The sequence below is a fragment of the Apis cerana genome, linkage group LG8 (genome assembly GCF_029169275.1).
Source record: "Apis cerana isolate GH-2021 linkage group LG8, AcerK_1.0, whole genome shotgun sequence".
Classification (NCBI taxonomy): Eukaryota; Metazoa; Arthropoda; class Insecta; order Hymenoptera; family Apidae; genus Apis; species Apis cerana.
Window position 1 is genome coordinate 2,513,868 of NC_083859.1, and position 23,121 is coordinate 2,536,988.

General features: G+C 23.2%; 4 protein-coding genes across 25 annotated transcripts in view; 2 read left to right on the forward strand and 2 right to left on the reverse strand.

The window, feature by feature from the left end:
• The window catches only part of LOC108003222 (PDF receptor), a 41,580-nt gene extending 36,364 nt beyond the window's left edge, over positions 1-5,216 (forward strand). For 11 of the 17 annotated variants that reach the window (XM_017065384.3, XM_062078007.1, XM_062078009.1 and 8 more), the window contains 2 exons: positions 1-94; positions 1,319-2,027. In XM_017065384.3, coding sequence (XP_016920873.1) covers positions 1-94; positions 1,319-1,388 — 164 coding nt within the window. In that variant the 3' untranslated portion in view covers positions 1,389-2,027. Of the gene's footprint in view, positions 95-1,313; positions 2,028-4,972 lie in introns of those variants that run through there. The other 6 variants (XM_062078015.1, XM_062078016.1, XM_062078017.1 and 3 more) reach the window with 2 other exon arrangements.
• The window catches only part of LOC108003195 (tRNA-dihydrouridine(47) synthase [NAD(P)(+)]-like), a 27,162-nt gene continuing 4,080 nt past the window's right edge, over positions 40-23,121 (forward strand). For 2 of the 3 annotated variants that reach the window (XM_062077989.1, XM_062077991.1), the window contains exon 1: positions 40-176. The gene's annotated coding sequence lies outside the window, so the exon portion shown is untranslated. Of the gene's footprint in view, positions 181-23,121 lie in introns of all 3 variants that reach the window. The other variant, XM_062077992.1, reaches the window with a different exon arrangement.
• Positions 7,480-14,997, reverse strand: LOC108003203 (sodium-coupled monocarboxylate transporter 1). 2 transcript variants are annotated; one of them, XM_062078000.1, is made up of 11 exons: positions 14,632-14,997; positions 12,897-13,060; positions 12,775-12,803; positions 11,780-12,119; positions 11,235-11,460; positions 11,107-11,174; positions 10,551-10,846; positions 10,237-10,455; positions 9,894-10,077; positions 9,436-9,723; positions 7,480-9,306 (listed from the first exon to the last, which is right to left on the reverse strand). In XM_062078000.1, exons 4-11 carry the CDS (start codon positions 12,107-12,109, stop codon positions 9,058-9,060), a joined length of 1,860 nt encoding a protein of 619 aa, XP_061933984.1. In that variant the 5' UTR covers positions 12,110-12,119; positions 12,775-12,803; positions 12,897-13,060; positions 14,632-14,997; the 3' UTR covers positions 7,480-9,057. The 2 variants fall into 2 exon arrangements, with proteins under 2 accessions (XP_061933984.1, XP_016920827.1); XM_017065338.3 differs by lacking the exons at positions 12,775-12,803; positions 12,897-13,060.
• The window catches only part of LOC108003154 (putative sodium-dependent multivitamin transporter), a 5,464-nt gene continuing 1,484 nt past the window's right edge, over positions 19,142-23,121 (reverse strand). Inside the window, exons 3-10 of one of the 3 annotated variants that reach the window (XM_017065292.3) lie at positions 22,575-22,703; positions 22,280-22,501; positions 21,853-22,193; positions 21,660-21,779; positions 21,368-21,585; positions 20,980-21,197; positions 20,654-20,880; positions 19,142-20,565 (exon numbers count right to left, since the gene is read on the reverse strand). In XM_017065292.3, the coding sequence (XP_016920781.1) occupies positions 20,244-20,565; positions 20,654-20,880; positions 20,980-21,197; positions 21,368-21,585; positions 21,660-21,779; positions 21,853-22,193; positions 22,280-22,501; positions 22,575-22,703 (1,797 nt within the window). In that variant the 3' untranslated portion in view covers positions 19,142-20,243. Of the gene's footprint in view, positions 20,566-20,653; positions 20,881-20,979; positions 21,198-21,367; positions 21,586-21,659; positions 21,780-21,852; positions 22,194-22,279; positions 22,502-22,574; positions 22,977-23,121 lie in introns of those variants that run through there. The other 2 variants (XM_017065318.3, XM_017065311.3) reach the window with 2 other exon arrangements.

Genomic DNA, 23,121 nt, shown 5'->3' on the forward strand with positions numbered 1-23,121 from the left:
TGATCGAGATGGAAGAAGAAGAGATGAGATCCAGCGGGTGGATAAGATTATGCTGTCGAGGTGGAAATACTCCACCGCCGGACCGACCTGCCGAGTGAGTAATGATCATGGAACAATCGCCCGCATTTAGATCATTACCAGCATCGACGGTCGATCCTTCTCGCAACATCATACTAGTAGGTAAAAACGCACAGAAGCATGTGCTATTGCATTTCTTCTTAGCAATCTCAACTCCTATTCCAATGACTAAATGAAATTCTCACTAAGTGTATTTCAATGACTTTTGCTTTGGATTATTTCATTGGTTGAAGTTAAGTTCTTTTTTCAATTCAATTTTTTAGATTTTAAGTTCAATTTTCTTATTTTTTGTGAAGATATAATAGATTTAGAATCTTTAGGAATCTCCATGAGTCTTGTTGGCTCTCCATGAGTCTTGTTGCTCTCCTTGGTTCTCTCTAGCTCTTCTTAGTCTTTTATCTTTTCTTTCTTATCTCTTTATTGAGTTTTTTGAGTTTAGTAAATTTTTCTCAATCTTTTCTTAATTAAAATTGATTTATTTTGTATTTTTAGTTTTTGAATTTCTTGCAACTGTTTCTAGATCTAATTTAAAATTTTTTAAATTCTTTTTGATTATGAAATTTCTAAAATATGAATTTTAACTATATTTTGTTTTGTTTTTTAAGAATTTTTCTATATTTTATTCATTGATATCACGAAATGTCTTAAAATTTTTCTTTGCATAAAACCCTTCTCTTGTATGATTTTCAATAATTTTAATTTCTTTATTTAAAGCTTTATAGCTTTTTAACACTATTTTTATAATGCATCGTTTATTGCATGCATAGAATTTACATAATTGTTAATGCTTCATATATATTGTTAGTTATTTGCATGATAAAATTCAAAATTTCTTTTGAATTTTAAATTCTCAATTTTTATAAATCAATTTTTTTTTGAATTTCATTTTTATATTTATTATAATAAATTTTTCTTATTATGAATAAATTTCCATCAAAAATGCATTAATAATAAACATATTGTTTTATTTAGCAAATATTAAAAAAAAATTAAAGATATCTGTAATTTTTTAAAATAATTTTTTAATTAAATGTCATCAATATATGCTTTATAAGGCTTTTGATTTATTTTAAATTTTTCTTCAAAATGTATTGTCTATTTAAATATTTGTCTGTTCATCTCTCAGAGATAAATTTCCAAAAAAATTTTATTTTCCAATCTATGTTCTAAAGTGAAAAGAATACTTTTATCAGAAATTTATCTTCCTTGGAAACCATCATCATTTCTGGTTTCAGAACAGCTGTTTGACTGGAGCCTTTTTGGACTCCTCAATCTTGGATAGAAGTTTTCAAATTCCTCTCAAATCATGAAGATGGGCTATGAATTTTTTTTAGATAATGAAGATATTTGAGCTTGAAATTGTTTAAAAATTCAAAAATTGAATTTCAATTGGTGATTTAATTACAATAATGGATGATAATAATAATTGTAGAATTGTCCATTGTAGAATTTGAATTAGTTGAAATTTTAAATATTCTCATAAATTTATAATTTATAAATTTTAATGCTCTCATAATTTCTGATTGATGGTTATGGAATTTTTTAATAATAAAATTATTGTAAAATATATTAACATGATAATTGAGATGTTAATTGATAATTTATTAGTATTTGTATTTGTATTTGTATTTGTGTGGATCTTCTGAAATAATGAAACAATCAATGGAAATGTAGAATTTCTATTGAAATATTGAAGAGATAAATTAATATAAGATAAAATTAATGAAATAAAAGAATCGTTGACCATAATTATTGAAAGTTAATGAATTTTGTGAATATATATTTTGTTCATTTTTTTCTTAATAAGAATTATTTAAAGTGAAATATGTAACATAGAAATTAAATATATATTTTAAAAAACTACTGAAAATCCATAAAATTCATACAGTTAATTTTTTAAGTAATAATAATTTGTATACTATGTATTAAAAACAATTTATAAAAACAAAGTTCAACTGAGATTTAATTTATTTTTTTATATCTTTATTTAAAATAAAAAATACCAGAGATTTATAATTTTAACTTAATATATATATATATATACACATACACTATTTATACTTTTTAATATATTTGTTGTCTATATAATACACATAAAATTTGCATCTTCTATATTATATATTCGATACAATGGACGATATATTATATACTATATACTTTTATCAAATATTTTATCAAACGTACCAAACGATGCATCATATTTAAAAAAAAATCAATTTCAATCTATATACGTACAAAGAATAATCAGGGAAATAATAATATAAAATTGTATACATAAAAGTTCAAAAACATTCCTATTCTTTAGAATCGAATGTATTGGAAAAAAAATCTCTGTAATTTATCATACTAGAGGCAGTCTAATCTAAATAAAAATTGAAAAAACTGAAGTTTGAAAGATATATTTCCTCCAGTATTTATTCCATAAACAATAATAAAAATTGAAGAATCTAAAAATTTGAAAAAAGTATTGCCTCCAGTATTGTTACATTGTTATTTTAGACGAATGGAAAATTAAATGATTATTTTTTTGAAGAAATAATTTTTATCAAATATTTGTGCAACGTTTTCTTTATAAATATAGACTGACTACTGCAAAAAAGAATAATGTTTTTAAGCTTTATCAGAAACCGCAGGGTAATTAATAATAAGTAATTATGCATCATTATGCTTGTACAACTTTGTGCGTTTTCTAAGATGTAAATAAATTATCGTGACATCTATAGTTTTTAATGCACCAATTATTTAAGATATTTTATAATATATATTTTTTTTTGATATATAATTTTTATAATTTTTGTTTTTTTGAAATTTAAATTAAATTGTGAAATAAGAAATATTTAGAATTAATATTTTTATACTTGAAAACAATCTTTATTACCATAGTAAATTGTACAAAAAACACGCTCTACAAAGTACAAGTTTGTTTTTTTAAAAAGGAACATTTATAATTTTTTTTTTATTTTATTTTTTTTTTTTTAACAAGTTTAGATCAACGTGAAATACATTATGTTCTTTATAAATATATATATACTTAAATACATTTATATAAATAATTTTTAAATACATAAATTAATTCTATTTACACATATACATACATATGTATATATAATAGTAAAAGAAAATTAGCAGTTTCATTTAAAACTTTAAAAGAAAAATGAAAAAAGAAGAAAGTTTTATTAAATAAATAATCGCAGAGATTCAATAAAAGGACGGATTTGATTTATTTCCTTATTTTTTCCGATTTTTATAATTTATATTTTATTATCATTTTCATTAACTTTTCATAATTTAAGAAAATAATAAAAGAATTGAAAATAATTTTACAAAAATAGTTGTAAAATAATTTAATATTTTGATTATAATATAAAAAACTTTTTTCATCAATAAAATAATTCTGTAGATTAATAATTTTATTAATCTACAGAAAATTTTGTGTTATAAAGATTATCACAGACATGTTTTAAAAACCCGTGAAACTGTTCACTGTGCTTTCGAATAAACGTACAAAATTCAATGTGTAAAATTATTATTATAAATTATTATAAATATTGGTGATTTATCTCCTCAAGAGAATTCTTTCAGCAGAAAAATAGAATTCTATGCTAGACTAATAATAGAAAAAATAACAGAAAAATACTTTTGTGAAAATATAAATTTTTAATCTTCAATCTTAATTACTATTTTAAAAATTTAAGCAGAAACTATACTATTTGATCATTGGTAGATATTGAATTTAAATAATTAGCAAAAAATAGTCTACTACACAAATAAATTTAAATTTTTAATATATTATTTACACAGAGAAATTAAAGAAAATATTTTAGATAAAAAAATATGTGTAAAATATTTTCCAAACTTTTTTCTTATTTCAAAATCCTATAGTGATCTTTAATAAAGATTCTCATCTTTATTGTTAATAAATGAAAGTTTTCTCTAAAAAAGAAAATTTTGTGAAACCAAAATTGAGCACATTTATTTCTTGCAGAAAAATCTCTTATAAAAAAAATTCAGTTAATTTAATTAAAAGAAATTAGATTATTCCACCAAAAATGGCGCCCAATTTTTGTGAAAAATCGAAATTTCTCCTAAAATATTAAACAAGCACCCTCATTTTTTTGTCTTGAAGATTATTCAAATTTAATTTCCTTTTAATTTTGATTATTTAAAACTCATCATGAAAACTTCTTTCTGTGTCCACCATTTTGCTACCTAGAAATAGATCCATTTTGCTCAAAATCTCGGATAAATTCAATTTTTCATCTAGATTAATATCTGACACGCTGATTAAATGTTGGGCCTCTTGTATAGCGTGCCTTGGATTTCTTGGATCTATATACATCTGAAATAATATAAATAAATATATAATTATTTAACAATATATTTTAATTAATTATTTTATTTTTAATTTTTATTTCTTTTTTTTTAGTTCTAATTGTTTGAGATGGTTATACATACCAGAAGCTCTGTCCTATCGGCTTTTCCATTTTTATTCTTATCGATGAGGTGTCTGAACTCCTTTCGTCTGTCCTCACTTCCTCCTATCACCTCGTGTTTGTCTTCTTTCAATTCTAAACCCATCCCTTCTGCAGGTAAATCCGAAAACTCATCTTCTGTCAATTGTTCATCTCCATCGCGATCTAAAATAAAAATAAATATAAAAATTATTACAAATTTATTATTATTAATATTGCAAAATAAGTTATATTAATATCATGAAGAAGAAATTAGAAAAATTAATGCTATCGATGAAATTAATACTTTATGAAGAAAAAAAATAAAAAAATATAATATTGATATTTATGTAGAAATAATTTTATAAAGAAATAAGTTTCCACACCGAATTTTTCAAATAGATCTTCAACCATTTGTAATAATGCTCTATGACTGCTTTCAGGATGAGTAAAAGCCAAAAACTCGTCAAGTGCCAATCTTTCCGGATCATTTCTGGCTGCTTCTGACCATCTGGCTCTGTCTCTCATTATATTCTCTTTCAAAGTTCGTGACATGTCGCTATGCTTCTTATCGTGCGAACTCACATAGCTTTCAGGAAATCCGTGGGATCTGAGAAAGTACGCGTGATACTCTTCCCACGAGACTTCGCCTGAAATATTAAAATATAATAAGATTTTAAAAATCTCTTTCACATTTTTTATTATTCATTTATTTCTCTATTTTTCATATTATTTGCAATATGTATTTTTCCCTCTTTATTTTTGCTTTTTTAAATTTCTTCTAAAAAAATTTTTATCTGTATATTTTTTTATTTTAAAAATATTATTTCACGTTTAATCTTTTTTTAAATTTTTTCTTTCTTTCAGATAATCACATCCATTATTAAGTTAAAAATACGATATTTATTTAATTTTTTTAAAAACTGTCCAAGAATTATTATCAAGAGATTAATTACCATTTCGAGGATTATTATCTATCGCAGTGAATAAGCCGATATTCTCTTTCATAGCTCGGCTTATATGGTCCGTGATCTTTGTATGAATCCATCTAGCCAATTCCTGAATATCCAATAATTGATCATGATCGGTATCAGCTCTTTGAAATATGTCTTCGAGTAATATTCTCGAATTTTCTTGATTCTCTTTTACATTCTTTATATTCTGATCTATTTCCTTGTAATGTTCCAAATCTCTTTTGTCGATTGTCATTGCCTCCAATTCTATGAAAAGATTCTCAGTCATAGATTCTTTATCATCTTGTATAGACGTGGTGGACGTTAAGCTCTTTAAGGGCACGTTTCTATTGTACTTGAAAAAGAGTAGAGACAAATAGATAACGAAAGGCACAACAATTGTCCACCGGATAAATCGGAAGCATCGCAAATCTAGCTTACAATTGACTTTGTGTATCTGTGAAGAGATTAATTAAGAAAAATGAAATTAGATAGTTGAGTATTTATAAAATGAGATTGATATTCGTTAAAAGGAATAATTTAAAGTTTATTTCTTTTTTATAAAATATAAAAAATATAAAAAAAATATATAAAGTTTGCTTCTAAAGAACTAAAATAATAGATAAGTCTTTTTCTTTTTTTCTTTTCCTTTCATAAGTTTAGAATCTTAAATTTTAAGAATATTTATGAAAGGAAATGGATCTTGAAAAAAAAATTTTAATTTAATATTTATTTCTAAGAAATTAAGTTTTTTAAGATTTAAATTTTTATCTTTCTTCTTTTTTTTTCTTAGGTTTAAGAATCTTAGAAATTTTAAAAATTATTTATCTTTTGAAACCAATTTTAATAATCACTAAAAAAATTCTGAAAAAGCAGAGAAAGAAAAGTAGATAAGAAAACTATCCCAAGTTACTCACAAAATAGGAAAAATACATGACTGTTTAAATTTATAATGCAAAATCACTATAAATCACTATGCATCTTCAATTTTTCCAACCTTATATGTTTATGTTTTATTCTTAAATCATTGTCAGTTACATGTTCTGTCTCAGAAGAAGCATTTTTAACCCATTGCCATCATAGTAATAAATCTGTCACTTACAGGTCTGCATTAAACACTACTCACAACAATACTAGTATGAACATTTCAATATGCACTGACAGATTGTTTCAACTGATAACAACAATTTTACAAATAAACTCAAATCTTGCATGCACTTTGGGAAAAACATTAAACAAGAAATGGAACAGAAACTAATGTCAAAATGGTAAATAATTCTTAAGTTAAAAAAAATGTAAGTTAAAAACACTGTAGATATATTTGATTTTCTATTAATTTATTCTTTGACAAAAAAAGTAAGTTTTGAGGAGAAGTCTAGTTGCACGTTGTACGGCGAAACGTTAACGGCGTATTGATCCACTTTCACTGTCGTATCCTTTCTCTCTATAATTCTCTCTCTTCCTCCTTTGCTCTTCTTTGTTCCACTTTTATCTCTATCTCTATCATTGTCTCTCTAATTAAATAGAGATAGTCTCTTGTTTCATAATTAAAATATGATAATAATAATAATTGTTCATCTTGCTTTTGATCAATTGCATTAATTTTTGAGTTTTTCTTTTAAAATTAATATTTTCATTATTTCTGGATGAAAATAATAAATAATAAATTTTATTAAGGAATACTTGTTTTATTCTTTTTATTTCTGAAATGTTGTTTTTTGGAAAATTGATATTTTGTCTAATTATAACAAATATCTAATTTCTTCTTTAAAGATTTAATTATTTTTCTATTTTTGTTTTATTTTTTGTTCCATTTATCTTTTATCTATTTTTTTATTTTGTTATTTTATTTATGTAAAGTAAATGATTTATTTAAAGTAGATATAATAAAGATATAAATGAAAGAAGAAATGAATTCCATTTAATAATGGTATAAAAAAATTTATTTATTTAGAAAAACAATATATGAAAGAAAAAATAAAAATGAATTTAATAAATCTATTTAATTCGTATATTTTTTTTTTCTTATGTACAAATATTTTATCTAGAAACGAAGAAACTTATTTAAAACATATTCATATATATTCTTTTTCTTAATTACTTAAATAATCTCGCACGAAAAAACGAAGTACAGATCCGCAGTCAAGTGAAAGAATGATTTTTCATCTCTACGATAATAAAAAAAAAAAAAAAAAGAAAAAGAAAAAAGAAGATAAGAGAAAAAAGGGGAAAAACATTCCGGAGTTGACAAGATGTTAAAAAGGAGATTTTTAAACGAATTGTCAACGTTTTGTCACGGAAGAAACATCTCGGGGCGGAAGTTATTTTAAAAAGCTAAAGAAAAATATATAAATTATTATAAAATTGATATGAAAATTTTTTCTTGGAATAGAAAAACTATACTAAATTATATTTATGGAATTTTAAAAAAAAAGATAAAATATCAATGAAAAAATTGTATTTTATAAAAATAAATATCTTTTCAATATCAAAACAAAGAGAAAATACTTCAATTGATAAAATAAATTTAAAATAAAAGTTGTCGTATTTAAATTTAATTTATGAAGATTATATAAACATTTTTTTTACATAAATATAAATATATTTAAATATAATTAAATATAATTAAAATATAGAAAAAAATTTTATAATTTTATTTTAAAACCGCCCACGAGAATTTTCTCGTTCAGGAATGGTTGAAATTCGCAAAATATATTATATATAGAGTAGATATAATAACTAGCGCTATTAATAAACTATTTTACACCTTTACAAGTCATCTTCTGACAAGAAGTCTTCTCTGAATATCCATAAATAGTCTCTCTCTAAATTAGTAAACTATTTTCATTTTTAACTGTATTTAATTCCTGAATGGAATATGCACTGGCTTTTTTCTGTTGTATTGTTTTATTCTATAAATAATATTTTTTTTTCATGATTAATATTCTAAAAGATATTTAATATTTAAGTCTTAAGGAAATAAGGAATCTCTATCAAAGAGATTATTTTAATTTAATTATCTGTAATGCTCCATTCTGTAACATTTGAATTTCAAAACTTTAAATTTATAATCTGTTTTTATCTATTTTTCAGTTGTCAAGATAGAAATATTTCTTAATAGTCAATTTTTTTTCATCATATTTTATCAGAATGAAGTGATTTATAATTGTACTTGAAAAAACTTAAATTTCTAACATGATTAAATTACATATTGAACCTTGTGTATTAACTACTTAGCTCTCAGAAACTGAATCCAAGATCATTTCTGTATTCATAAATTCACTATTTAGCAAGCTCCATTAAAAACTAACACATAGAGTTTTCTAGTGCAGTCAATATTTCTAGCTTACTATAAAACAACCTTAAAGAAATAAAAATAATGAATGGACTGTTACAATATTAGGAACTACTTCTTTTAAACAATTCTTTGGAATATCCTTATAATCTTCTAAAATATTCATATAATTTTCTAAAATAATTGTTCAAATAATCACTCAGAATGCATTCAAATAATCACTTAGAATGCAACTTCTAATTGCAAAATCTATTTTTACATATATAATAAATACTTTTCTTTATGTCTTTGGACTTTTGGCATTTTCCACTTGAGATTTTTCATCATCTAATTCCAAACCAAAGTTTGTGATACCATGTACTTTATTAGCACACGGTTTTGTCTGCATATGAAACAAGGAAGCAATAGGTGGACTCAAAAGATCTTGATCAAGATCAGCTGGATTTTGAACACCTGTGAAAAAGCTTATAATCACACCTATCAACATTGTTAGGATGCAGCCTATTGCACTATACCATAAATAACTAATCTGAAATAAAAAAAAATTAATAATTAATAATTAACTATTGATTAATAATTAACTATCTGTAAAAATCTTTATTCTTTTAATAAAAATAAAGAGTATAAATTAAAAATAAAGAAAAAAATTGATAATTACTTTATATATGAAATAAACTTCATTGTTACTTGATTGATGATTGAAAATTGTAATTAAACTATTATTATTATTATTAGAGCATTTATCAATTGATACAGGTTTGCTATCCAAATAAATTTGTCCATTTAAAACAGCGATTTGAGCACCTAGACCAATCCACAGAATGATTATCAAACTGATAATGGCACCAGTAATTGCACCTTTGGCATTTGCCCATGGGATGAACATCCCCAAAGAGAATAATCCTAGTGTGATGCCTCCAACCATACCATTGAATGATAATGCAACCTAATTTAAGATTTATTTTGACTCTCTATATTGTTCATTAGATATTAAAGTTAAATTATATTAAACTCACAAAATTATATCCGCATTAAACAAAGTTAAATATGAATTTAATTAAAAAATTATATTGAAAATTTTGAAAAAAGAAAAAGATTTATTGAAAAAATTTATACTTGAAGGACACTGCCAAGTTGTTCCACAACGAAAACCAAAGCAAAACTAAGCGCTCCAAAGAAAATACTGATCCATCTAGCATAAATTGCACCTTTCCTTGCAGACATATCAATCTTAAATAATCCTTGTAGAATATCTTCGCAAGTTATAGCTGCCAATGAGTTCAAAGCACTTGCTACGGTTCTGAAAAATATCACAAAATTTTTTTTTCACTTTATAGACACATTAAAATATCCATTTAAGAATTTTTTCATATTAAAAATTCTTTAAATAAGAAAAAAAAAACATTTTCTAATCAAATTTCAAAGAAGAAATTGAAATTGAGTTATATATAAAACATACCCCAAAGAAGCGGCAAAGATTCCAGCAACGAAGAAACCAGGTACTCCCTTGAGATTACCCATGAAATTCATTACATACAGTGGCAATAATTGATCTTGACCAGTTATGTTACCAGCCAAGAGAGGATCACAGTCTTTGTAAGTGTCGTAAAGTATCATACCGGTCAAGAAATTTATGGTATATATTATAATCATACCAAAAGCAGATACCCATAAAGCTCTGCAATAAAATGAAAAGTTAAAATAATCTAAAAATAAAACATATTTAACACATTTTTTTTTGTTATTTTTAGTAATTTTTTTGAAGACACATACATTCTGACTTGACTAATGCTTCTAACGCTAAGATACTTTTGGACGGAAGCTTGATTACTGCAAAACATCGTTGTCCAGTATATGGTTCCACCTATCACCACGCTCCAAAAACTGTGACGAACGGTTGGATCAGGATTCATATTGAAGAACTCTATTCTTCCAGATTTTTCATTAATTTGCCATATTGAAGAAGGTCCTCCTGCCCAGGAAAGACCGTATCCAGCTATGAGAAAAAGGGAACCGAGAAGAACTACTGCTTGGAAAGTGTCCGTCATTATAACGGCTTTCATTCCACCCTGATATAGGAAAAAAGAAAAAAATATGAAAATTAATTAAATAGAATTGAAATTTTGATAGAATTGTTTAAAGAAAAAGAAAGGAAGAAGATAGAAAAATGAAAAGAAGAAATACCTTAAGATGAAAAAAGGCAAAATTAGAAGAAAACTTTGAAACGAAAACATGATAGCTTTAAAAAAAATAAAAATATTAAAGTTAAAAGAAATTAATAAATATCAAACATATTTCTTCAAATAAAATTAAAAAGAGAAATAGATACCTGCGACGCGTAGAAGATACAGACTACATAGACTAGAGTGACGGCTATGTAAGTGTTTAAACCTGTGACTGTAAAAAGAGAAGAATAAATCAAGGGAATATGAGGGTTAATTGAATCATGTTGCTCACCATGGCTTAAAGCTAACGCTGGCGCATATACGGCTACAGATGTATACAAGATCATCTGTAACATATAGAGACCACCGGCAAGTAGCCTGCAATATCGATTGAAACGAAGATTCAAATATTCATAACTCGAGGTTAATCTTAGTTTCATGAAGACAGGCAGGTACAGATAGGAGGTAATAGGTACAACGAAAATAAAAGCCAAACAAGTCATCCAAAATTGAGTGCCCTGTGAAATTAAAAAATATTTTCAAATATAATAGCAATTTTCTTAAAATCAAAGTTTTATGATTAAATTACTCAAATAAAATATTTAGAGTAATTTAAGAAAAAAAAAGAAAAAAATTTTTAAATATATTGATTACATATATTGATTAGAAATATTGTGGTAAAATAAAGAAGAAATAATATTGAAGAAAAGAGAAAATAGAAATGAGAAGAAAAATTAAAAACTGAAGTGATCACTATTTCTTCTTTTAAATTCTACTATTCTCTAAAGCAATATGCTATTTTAAAATATTTAAACAAATAAAAAAAGAGGAACATACATGTTTATACATTTCTGTAGGATTTCCTAGGAGTTCAATAGCTGTAATGAAACTAGCAGCGAGAGACATTGCCATTGGAAATGTTCCCATGCTCGAGCCTCCAAGCAAGAAGTCCTGGCTGGTTTCCTGCTTCTTAGCAATGAAACCATAGAAAGTACCGATCAGGCATGAAATTATTAACATGGCAGCCAACACCGTGTAATCAACCCATGAAAAGTAATAAAGAAGTGAATATTTTTCAGTGTATATTTCATTTACATCTTCAGATGGTCGTTGTTCTGCTGAAGAAATGGCCAAGAAGAAGTATAGTACCAGGAAACGTGACTTCATCTTTCAAGAGCTTGAACAGAAGGATAAAAATTTTCACTTTTTTTTTTTAAGAAGATTATCTTATATTTTATATATAATCTTTTTTTATATTAATGTATGTTTTAATATCAATTATGAAGATAAAAAAAAACTCGTAAGTAAAATAATCGATAAAAAATGTCAATTGTACTTGGCATTCAATATCCTTGAGTTGCATTTATGGATATTCGATATAATATTTCCTATAAATCTAGGATCATATGAAAGACACGATTGATCGACACTTCCGCGCAATCTAGATTAATCTGTTATGCGTATCTGTTTTAGTATCATTTTTCTCATATTTCGTCTTTCAAATCAAATCAATGAAATTTAGTTTAAAAAGTTGAAATTAATTTTTAATTTTTTAAATATAATTTTTATAAATTATATAATTTTTTATAAATCTCTGTTAATATATTTTTTATTTTTTAAAATTTTTGAAATATTATTTGAATATGAGATCTATATATCATATTTTCTCCCGTTGTTTAATTACATATCTTTTTTCAGATCAATCTCTCAAAAAAGAAAATAATTTTTGAAGAAATTCATAAAATCTCTTCCTATCTTTTCCTTTTTTTAAAGATCCCGAAATATTTCAATACAATCGTGCCTTTATATTTTTATTTTTTTTCGTTTTTTACGTTTCATCTTTCTTCCATTGAATCCTAACCTGAAAATCATAATAATTGTGCATATCGATCAGATGAATATACACAAACCGAATGGGTGTAATATCGTTTAGTCAACTGATTCTTTCTCTTACGTAAGCAAAGTGTAATGCACTGTATGCTTGCTTTGGTTGGAATGATGTGATTATTGAACGTATATGCTCCACCAATGGATGTAATTGTTTAGTAGGATTTGCACCATCGTTGTGGCTATTAACACGGGCGTTCGATCATCATTAAGAAATCTGGTTGTCTCTGGCTAGAACCAGTTAATTCAAAGGCGAACAGGTCCAGTTTATACAAACAGTATAGGAAAAGAGTAACAAAATAAGGGAGATCTCTTACAATACTGTAATCTGATCCATATGATGCATATAAATTTATTCAACTGTATTTCAATTAATATGCATAAATAATATTACAAGATAAATTTTTCATATTTTTTCTTCGGATATAATGAAAGGAAAAATGATATTAAATTTAGGAAGATATGATTTTTAATCAAATGGTTTAGTTAAAAAATGAAATTTAGAGAAAAAAATAAATGAATTAGAAATTAGGATGAATCATGTGAAATTATTAAAATCATTTTCGATTAAATATGAAAATTTAGAGATTTTTGAAATTCCTTTATGAAAGAAGAAATACATTTGTAAAAAAAATTTTGAAATTTCTTTTTAATGGAGAGAAATATATAATTATCTTGAAAATACTGAAAGAATTTGTTAATAGATTTTAACTGTAACATTTTATACATATAAAATTTTTTACTATAATATTCAATCGTCATTAAATTATAATTAAGTTCTCATTAAGAATTTAGTTAAAACCAAAAGAATTTAATTTCTTCAAATTTAAATGATTCATATACTAACTTTTTCCTTTTCAAAAGAAATATTGATTTTACTTAAAATATTAATATTTATTTCATATTGTTTTTAATATATTTTTATTGTAAAATTAAAATTTTTAAATGATTTATACAAATAACTTATTTATCTTTCGATTTGAATTAATTCTTTTCAAAAAGAAATAATATTTGATACATTAAAAAAAAGAAAAAAATCACTTAAGTATTAAAAAAAGATATTCTTTCAGAATTGAAAAATGATATTGGTTGATATATAGATTCACAAATTCAGCTAACGATGTCATTAGATAATTTTGATTTAAAATTATGTGATAGAGATAGCAATTATCATCAAACTTTCAATGAGAGCACAGATTACGATCTATTTGGAATCTGACAAGAAAAAATATTACCATTATAAAGTTACCATCTTTTACAGAAGAAAAGGCAAATAAATGAATAAAATAGTATAAAGTAATTTATTTATTTTTTTCATCTTTGTCTTGTAGAGATTCTTCAAAAATTTTCAAATGAAAAGTTTAAAATGTTTAAAATGTTAAATATTATATGTTAAATATTAGATTGCGAAAATTATATTTAAAAAATATAAAACATGTCCTTTAAAAAAATTCAATTTTTTTATTGAAAACACATTTTACTTTAGAAGATTTCTCCCCAAACTTCAAGATCAATAATTATTCCAAAATATTAAATTATTAAATTTTAACAATTTTAGATTTTAATTCTAAGAAAAATTGAACTTTTTGAAAGTATATGCACAAGTATATCACAAACTTCAAAACTCTTCAAAATTTCAAGACCAACAACTTGTTCTACATAAATTTTTTAAAAGATTTTATCTTAAATTTTTAAACTTTTTAAAGAAATCTATTATTTCAAAATCTATTATTTCTTATTAAAAAGATCAAGTATTTAAAAGCAAAATATTAAAAAAAGTATCTAAAATTAATGTATTTTACCTCTTTAAAGATGTTAAATTACTCCCAATCTTGATAAATCTTCTCTGTATCAAGGAACAAGAAGAAAAAGAAAAGAAGAAAATATTGATGAAAAAGAATAGCGTCTTAAGATATTAATAATGTTCAATAATTGGTAAAAATGTACGAAATTGCAGCTGAATGATCTTGCTGCTCGTCTTCCTAATGTAACGCATATATGAATTTTTTTTTAACCAATCACTGATTCAAACTGCTTGACCGCGAATGTCTTCAGATAATATTAAAGAAGTACAGATCGATTAATTAATTAAGATCTCACGATTTTACGCGCCTCGTTTTGAACAGAACCGGCGAATTAAACGGAGAACGATTTCAGACTGTCGTTTTAATTGTCACATGTGTCCATTTATACGAACCAGCCCCTTCCAGAGTAACGAGTTTCTTGCATTCCGCAGACTTATGGAAACGATGATGATAATTACGCTTTAATCCAAAGGATTAGATGTATTTAGGATGAAAAAATATTCTGGTCTGCGAAGAAGAAGTTCATGAATTCATTCATGAATTTATTTATTTTTTAAAATTTTAATTTTGAAAAATTAAGGAATATTATTGATTAAATAGTTGAAATTAAATTTAATCAATCGATTCTAAATTATATCAATAATTGAGGAAGAATCAATGTGTTGTTGCAGTATTGAAAGAAAAAGCGAAGAAAAAATATCCTGATTTCTGGGAAGAAGTAAGGTGAAATAAAAAAAAAAGAAAAACTGTTAATTTTAATAAAAGAAAAAACTTCACAAGAAGAAATAGAAATATCGATTTAATGGTATTGAATTTCATAATATTTTTGAAATCTTTTTTTAAATTTTTGGAACTATATATAATATTTTGTAAAAAAAAAATTATACAAATGCAAAGAGAAGAAATATTTCATCATCATTATCAATTTCAAATCATAAAAGATGTAAATGCGAAGATATTAAAAAGGACAGAAGTACAACTGAAGAATATTTTAATATAAAAATTTAAAAAGAAATAAAGAAAGAATAAAGAATAAAGAAAAAAATAAAGAAAACATATCAATTTAAAGATATTGAAAAAAAGAAAAATTAAATTAAAGAATATTTGCAAAAAAAATTCAAAAAGAAATAAAGAAAATTGAAATTTAAATGAAGAATTCTATTATTTTTATTTTTATTTCATTAATGAAATTATTTTTCATCAATTAAGAAATCTTTTTCAATTTTTTTTAACTTACGATTTCTATTTTTTTGTTCTCCATAACTTGTATAAGGTAAGGTATACCTCAAGAATTTATTTCATGAAACACCATAATAAAAGATATAAACTATAGCAGTCGTATTGGATTCCGTGATAATGAAAACTGATAAACTTGATAAATTATGTATCATTGCTCACTCTATAAGATGAAAGTTGAAACATGTAAAATTGACGAATGGGAATATATAATCATAAAAACTGTGTTTACAGTTATTATAATTGAAGTAGGATCCAACCGGTTGGTATTTAAAATCTTGTATGTAAATAGATATTATTCCTCAAATTTCTAAATTTTTGATATTTCTTGATATATCTATATTTACATTTATATTTATGATAAAAATATGAAGAAAAAAAGGTAAATTTGAGAAAAATTAAAGAACCTAAAAAATAAAAAATTAATTATAAAAGATTGAAAAAATTAATGAATAAAATAGCATCTAAAATAAATATTGAGAAGAATTAAAATTAATAATTAATAATAATTATAAATATAAATTGTCTAAAATTACTAAAAAGAATTTAGAAAAAAAAATTTATAATAATACATAATAAATTTTCTATACTTTTTATTCTTCTATTAATTTATATTCTTTATAATATTATATTCTTTATATCCTTTATATAAACTTTATATATTTCAATAACAAAGAAGTCATGGATTTTTCTCAATGAGTCTATTTTATCGTTTTACTCGAACTTATTAATTGTAAAAAAAAAAAGAAAAAAAAAAGTATTTTATCTAATCGTAAATCTGTTATTAGATTTATCAATATCTGATTCGTGTCTTAATTATTGTTAAACGTCAGGATAATGGAAAGCAATTAAATGAATAAATTTTCAATAATCTTTATCAATCAACTAGAAAATAATCTTCTGATTTTAAATGAAACAAAATTTCTTAAATGTGGAATAAGATTCATGAAAGATTCTAGGTATTTATTATTTTTTAATAATTGCATTTTAAAAAAAACCAACAAAATATTAAGAAAACATTATTATTTTGAAAAAAAAATTATTTTTAATCACATTACAAATTTGGATTTGTGATAATTTATTTGAATAAATTTGTGTAGATTTTCTGAAGCTGAAAATGAAATATATATATGTTTAAGAAGTTATGAAATATTATGAAGTTATATTATATTATATTATTATATTATGAAGTTTTGAATATAATTAAAATTCTTTTAGAATTTTTTGATTAAGGTATAGATAATTGAATTAATTGTGATATAATGTTTACATCTGAAGGCAAGGGATGATTGGAATTATTTATAATACAACGCGATTCAATGAAATTTTCTTTCTGATTATGCTATTTCTATTAAGAATGTATGACTCACATTAGGTTAAATAAGTTACGTCGTTCATTGATAAATGAACATAGAACTAAACACCTATCGGTAATTCTAAATTCAAAATATCATATATATATTATCTGATATATTTCTTTTTTAAAAAAAATTTTACAAAACAATTTCCTAAAATTCAAATTAATATCACTATATAATATATAAACTATATAATATAAAATATAAAATATAAGTATTGAAATGTATAAATTATATATATATTGAAATTGTATAAATATAAATAAAAATATTAGCATTGAATGTATCATTAGCCTTTTTTTGAAATATTGAAAAATTAAATATTATATATTGAAGAAATATGTAGAATATATTGACATTTTTTACCATTTTAATGCATAATAAGTTATTAAATAATACAAAATATAAAAATTAAAAGCTTCATCTAAAATTAATCTCTTTTTTTTTAAAAACATAAATGACATATAATATTAAAATTTTTAATTGAGTCTAATTTATGTTAATTATTATAATTTTTTAAATATTAAAGAAATAGTATTTACTTTTTGATGAAACAATTTTTTTATATACAAATAATTGTAACAATAATTTAATTTTATGAAAACTGAAAAATTCAAATTTTTCATTCAACTCCATGAACTAAGAATACATGAATATATACACATATTTGAACTACTATTTTTTTTATTATTTATATATTTTTATTATTTAGTTTAATCCAAAAAAAATGTTTTGATTCTTAAAATACGATAATTTTACATACAATTTTACATATAATTTTTTATACATATCACACATATAATATCAAAATCAAAATTACAAAACCGTTGATTTCAAAGGTAAACATGAAAGTCCTGTGTCATGAGAAAGAAAAGGAGAATCTCAGGAAAATAAACGAAACTTATAATATAAGATGAATATAATAAATGAATATATATTAAATTCTTTTTTATTTATGAAATGATCTTTATTAAAATTTGTGAAAATTTTATAAAATAATTATATATTTATATAATATATTTATAAAATATATTTAATTTATTTTATAATAAATCTATTAAATAAATAAAATCTGATAAAGAATAAATACATATATATTATCTTATAACAAAATAACTTAATTATTATAATAAATAATTAATAGATATATATATATATATTATATATATATAATATAATAAACTTTAAATTTATCTTATTAAAGATTCATATTTATAGAGAATACTAAAGATGAGATTAATAAATTTTATTAAAAAGCTGAATCTTCTATATAAATATATTCGACTTCTCATTTTTCGAGAACATTAGTTGGATTTTTTGATTAATTAATTGACTGTTAAAGAAGAACTGGATGTAGAAAATGGCGGTCACAGTTTCTAGAAAAATAATTAAAAAGATGCCCGGTGCCGATCGAAGCGCGAGTCACAGATAAATTGAAACTGGTTTCAACTGCCCACTAGTAGTTTGATCTGGGACTTACCAAGTCTCTCAAGAAGCACCTTAAGCTATTCTTTCTTCTATAAAAACTTCTTTTCAAATATTTTTTAGTCTATCTTCTTTTCAAAATTTTAAATTTCTAATAAAAATAAGATTAATTTTAAGAAAACTTTTTCAATAAAAATTCTAAAATATTTCAAGTATAAATTATATAATTTATATGAAAAAAAATGAAGAAATATACATTTAAAGAAATTACAGGAATTTTAATTTTCTTTATTTTCATTAGAAAAGAAATAGTTAATAAATAGTTTAAGAATTGAAAAAAAAATTAAAAATTGCAAATTTTAGTTTCGAGTTCTAACAATAAATTTTCATTCTTGCTGCTTGATTGTCTTACTGTTAATTGTAACTACTTCATTCTTCATTGGATAAACAAGAGGAAAGACTGGAAATAATTGCTGCTACTCTTAATATCGTTTTCTTTCACACACACTATTTTATTAACCCCTGCAAATTACACAACAAAGCTTGAATAAATATTCTCTTACATTCTATTAACTAAGAAGACTATCCAAAAACAGTAAAGTATAAGTATTGCAAACATCACATTAATTAATTAAAATATTTTATATTACATACTTAAGTTATAAATATAAATTATCTCGTGAAATGAGTTATCATAAAACATTGAATATTGTGCTCAATATTGTATTAAATTGTATAAAAATATTTTTTATATTTAGAAATAATTAAAATAGTTTTTTTAGCAGAACATCATGTTTTATTAAATTTTATTTAATTGTGCGCAATAACAATTTGCAATTCAAATTTATAATTTTATATTTGAAAGAAATATTTTTATTTAATTTAAAATAAAAAAAAAAGAAAAATTAGTAAGTAATTTTAATTAGTAAATAATTTTTTATCAATTTTCGAAAAATATAATTTTATAAAGTAATTTATATAACATAATAATTTATAATTAAGTACTTTTTAATTTATAATTAAGTATTTTTTTTAAATAAAATTTTTTTAGTATTATTTTGGTATTGTAAATATTTTATTAATTTTATTTTAACTCTTTCATTATGTTTCATTATTGCTGATATGTGAAATAATACTTATAATAACTTTTTTAAAACTCTTCTTATTTCATTGAATAATAAAAAAATTAGAAATTGGCAGTTTAGGAACAATAGATGGAAGACATTCGATTAATTAAATTCACTAAGTTAAGTATTTTTTTTATAATACAATATTGCCTGAAATTAACATGTTCAAATAATTTGTTTCCTAGCTCAACTGATTAAATATTAAGATTATTTTGAACAATACAATAAAAAGAAATATATCTTTTTTTAAAAATATAATTAAAATTAAATTGATAATTAAATTTTCATATTCATTTTTTGAACATGTCATTATTTTTTCTATGAAGATCTACTTCATAGATTTCTTTTGTAATTTTATATATATATATATATATATATTTTTATAACTTATAAAATTAAGTATGGAATGTTTAAAATCTACAAATTTCAAGCCACAACTGATTAATTAAAAATGGAAAAAAAATTAAACTTTGCTGGTATTGACATCTTCCATGATATCTATGTCATCAGAATTAACACCAAAAATATATTTTCTTGGCGCAGTAGTAGTATCCTTTAATATATCATTTGAGTTGGTATCCGAAATTTGCATTTGTCTGCGATGTATTCGTTTTGCTATTATAGGAAAAAACAGATTGAGATCCAGCTCAATTTTTTCTTTTTTAAATATTTGCTTCAAGCAGAAACTAAGGAATAATCCAATAATGAATGTCATCAAAAATCCAAGTGGACAATACCACATATAAGAAAGCCGATACAGATAAAAATAAGAATCATCCGACTTCCTAAAATAAAATAAAAAAACAAAAATATTTTTATTATATTTTTTCAGAAATTTAATATAAGAATTTCAAAATTAAATTCATTGCTTACAATTGCGTTTGTAAGATAGAAATGGTTTTATTTGAACAACCTATATCAGTAACTGGTAATACTGGTGGTGTAGGTCTGGGTTGTCCAAATGCAATCCAAAATAAAAATATTAGAGATATAATAGTACTCGTTACAGATCCTGTTTCTGTAGCTGTTTCTGTAAGCATTCCGAGTGTAAAAAGACCAAGAAGTGGACCACCCACTACTCCAAATATTGTTAAACCAGCCTATAATATTAATATAAACAAAATTTATTTAAATAAAATATGAAAAATATTTTATCATATTTATAATCTTTTGATATAATAATGTATAAAAATGAATACTTGTAAAACACCACCCAATAATTGTGCTAAAAATGCTAAAGCAATAGATATAATTCCATAAATAAAAGCAAGTAACTTTGCCAGAGTTGTGGACATGGTTATAGAAAATTCCTTATGACAACATTTTTTATATGTTGGTTTTATATAATCTTCTAATGTTACTGCTGCCAAAGAATTCAATGCTGCTGAAATAGTGCTGAGACCAGCACTAAAAATACCTAAAGAAAAAAATATAAATATAAATGTGATTATTTGAATTTTATTAAAATGTCATTATTTTTTGACATGTGTTATTATATGTGTTAACATATATTAACATAATTACACAAGTTAATATTTAATATTAAGATAAGAAATATAGTTTGTTTTAAACTTTATGAAATCTCACCTGCTATAAAAAGACCAGGTAAACCAGGTTTATCAGACATGGTATCCATAACATACAATGGCATTAACATATCTGTAGATGATATTCTTTTTTGAAGTAATGGATCACACTTGTAATATTTACTATATATTGCTAATCCTGAGAAACACGTAGTTATTGAAAGTAAAGATAATATTGGCCATGACAACCAAAGTGCTTTTTGTGCTGCTTTTATATCTCTAAAAATATTATAATATTATAATATTATAAATAAATTAATAACATTTCTTATTTTATTCATTACAATACTTACTTCACTGTTAGCATACGTTGTACTTGAACTTGATTTACTCCATATAGTGATAGAAATGTACATAAGCCTCCAAAAATAAGTGACCACCAAGTATGTCGAACTGTGGGGTCTATAGAAATACTAAGAAAATAGTTTGTTTTTAAATTTCTTAAAAAAATATAAATTTTTCATTGTAATGTTCATTGTAATGTACCTATCAAATTGAATTCGATTCCCTTCTTCAGCTATTTCCCAGATTCTTCTTAAACTTCCAGCTTCATTAGCAGCTGTGATAATAATAACAAAAACAGAAATAAACATAAGCAATCCTTGGAACACATCTGTAATTAAGACAGCTTTAATGCCTCCTATACTTGAATAGAAAGCACAGACTAATCCAATGATAATAATACTGCCAGTTTTAGAAATTCCTGTTGTAGCCTCCAATGCTAAAGCAGGAGCATAAAGTACAACACCTGAATACAAAAGTAGTTGTAGCCAGTATACAAAACTAGCTAATGTTCTAGCTTTTATTCCGAAACGTTTTTCTAAATACTAGAGAAGAAGAAAATAACTTATATACATATATGTATAATTTTTTATTATTATTGAAATTATGTAAATACAATAATAATACAAACCTCATAAGCACTTGTTGCTTGGAGTTTAAAAAATACTGGTAAAAATCCATAACAAACAAGAGGAGTTCCTATAAGATATGATAAATTAATTACTACAAATTGTGTTCCATATGTGTAATTTTCTGCAGAAACTCCTAACAAGGTAATTGCAGACATGAAAGAAACAACTAATGCTACACCCACAGGAAGAATGCTCATAGATCTGCTGGCAATGAAATATTCCTATCAGAAAACATAATTTTGTTTTGTTGTAATTAAATATTATTCCAAAATTTTAAAAGAATGATAAATATACCTCTATAGTTTTCTGTCGACCACCACTGAATCTGTAGTAAATACCTATACCCACACTTATACATAATGTAACTGCTATGACCAGATAGTCTTCCCATTGTAATGTTCCTATTTTTTCCATACTATTATTCTATTAATTCAAGAAAAAATCTATCAATTTTAAATATATTACATAATAAATTATATCAATTAATGAATAACATTATTTGAATTCATTTAAAGAAAGAAATATATTCAATATATTATCAATTATATCAGTTTAAATATAAATTGTTTTTGTCAAGTATCATATCTTTATAGCATATTATTAAGTATTATTTGCTAATATTATCTATAAGCAAGATTAGATCAAATTGTTTAAATTTTCATTATATTTATTTCTTTCAATTTAAACAAAATTTAAGTATTAATAAAACTATTCAAGAAACAATAAATATGATAATCATCAAAAAAGTTCACAAGAACACTATTTATTTTTAGCTTTTATAATAACAAAAAATTAATTTATATATTATAATATAATTGTAGTATTATCTAAGAATCTTATC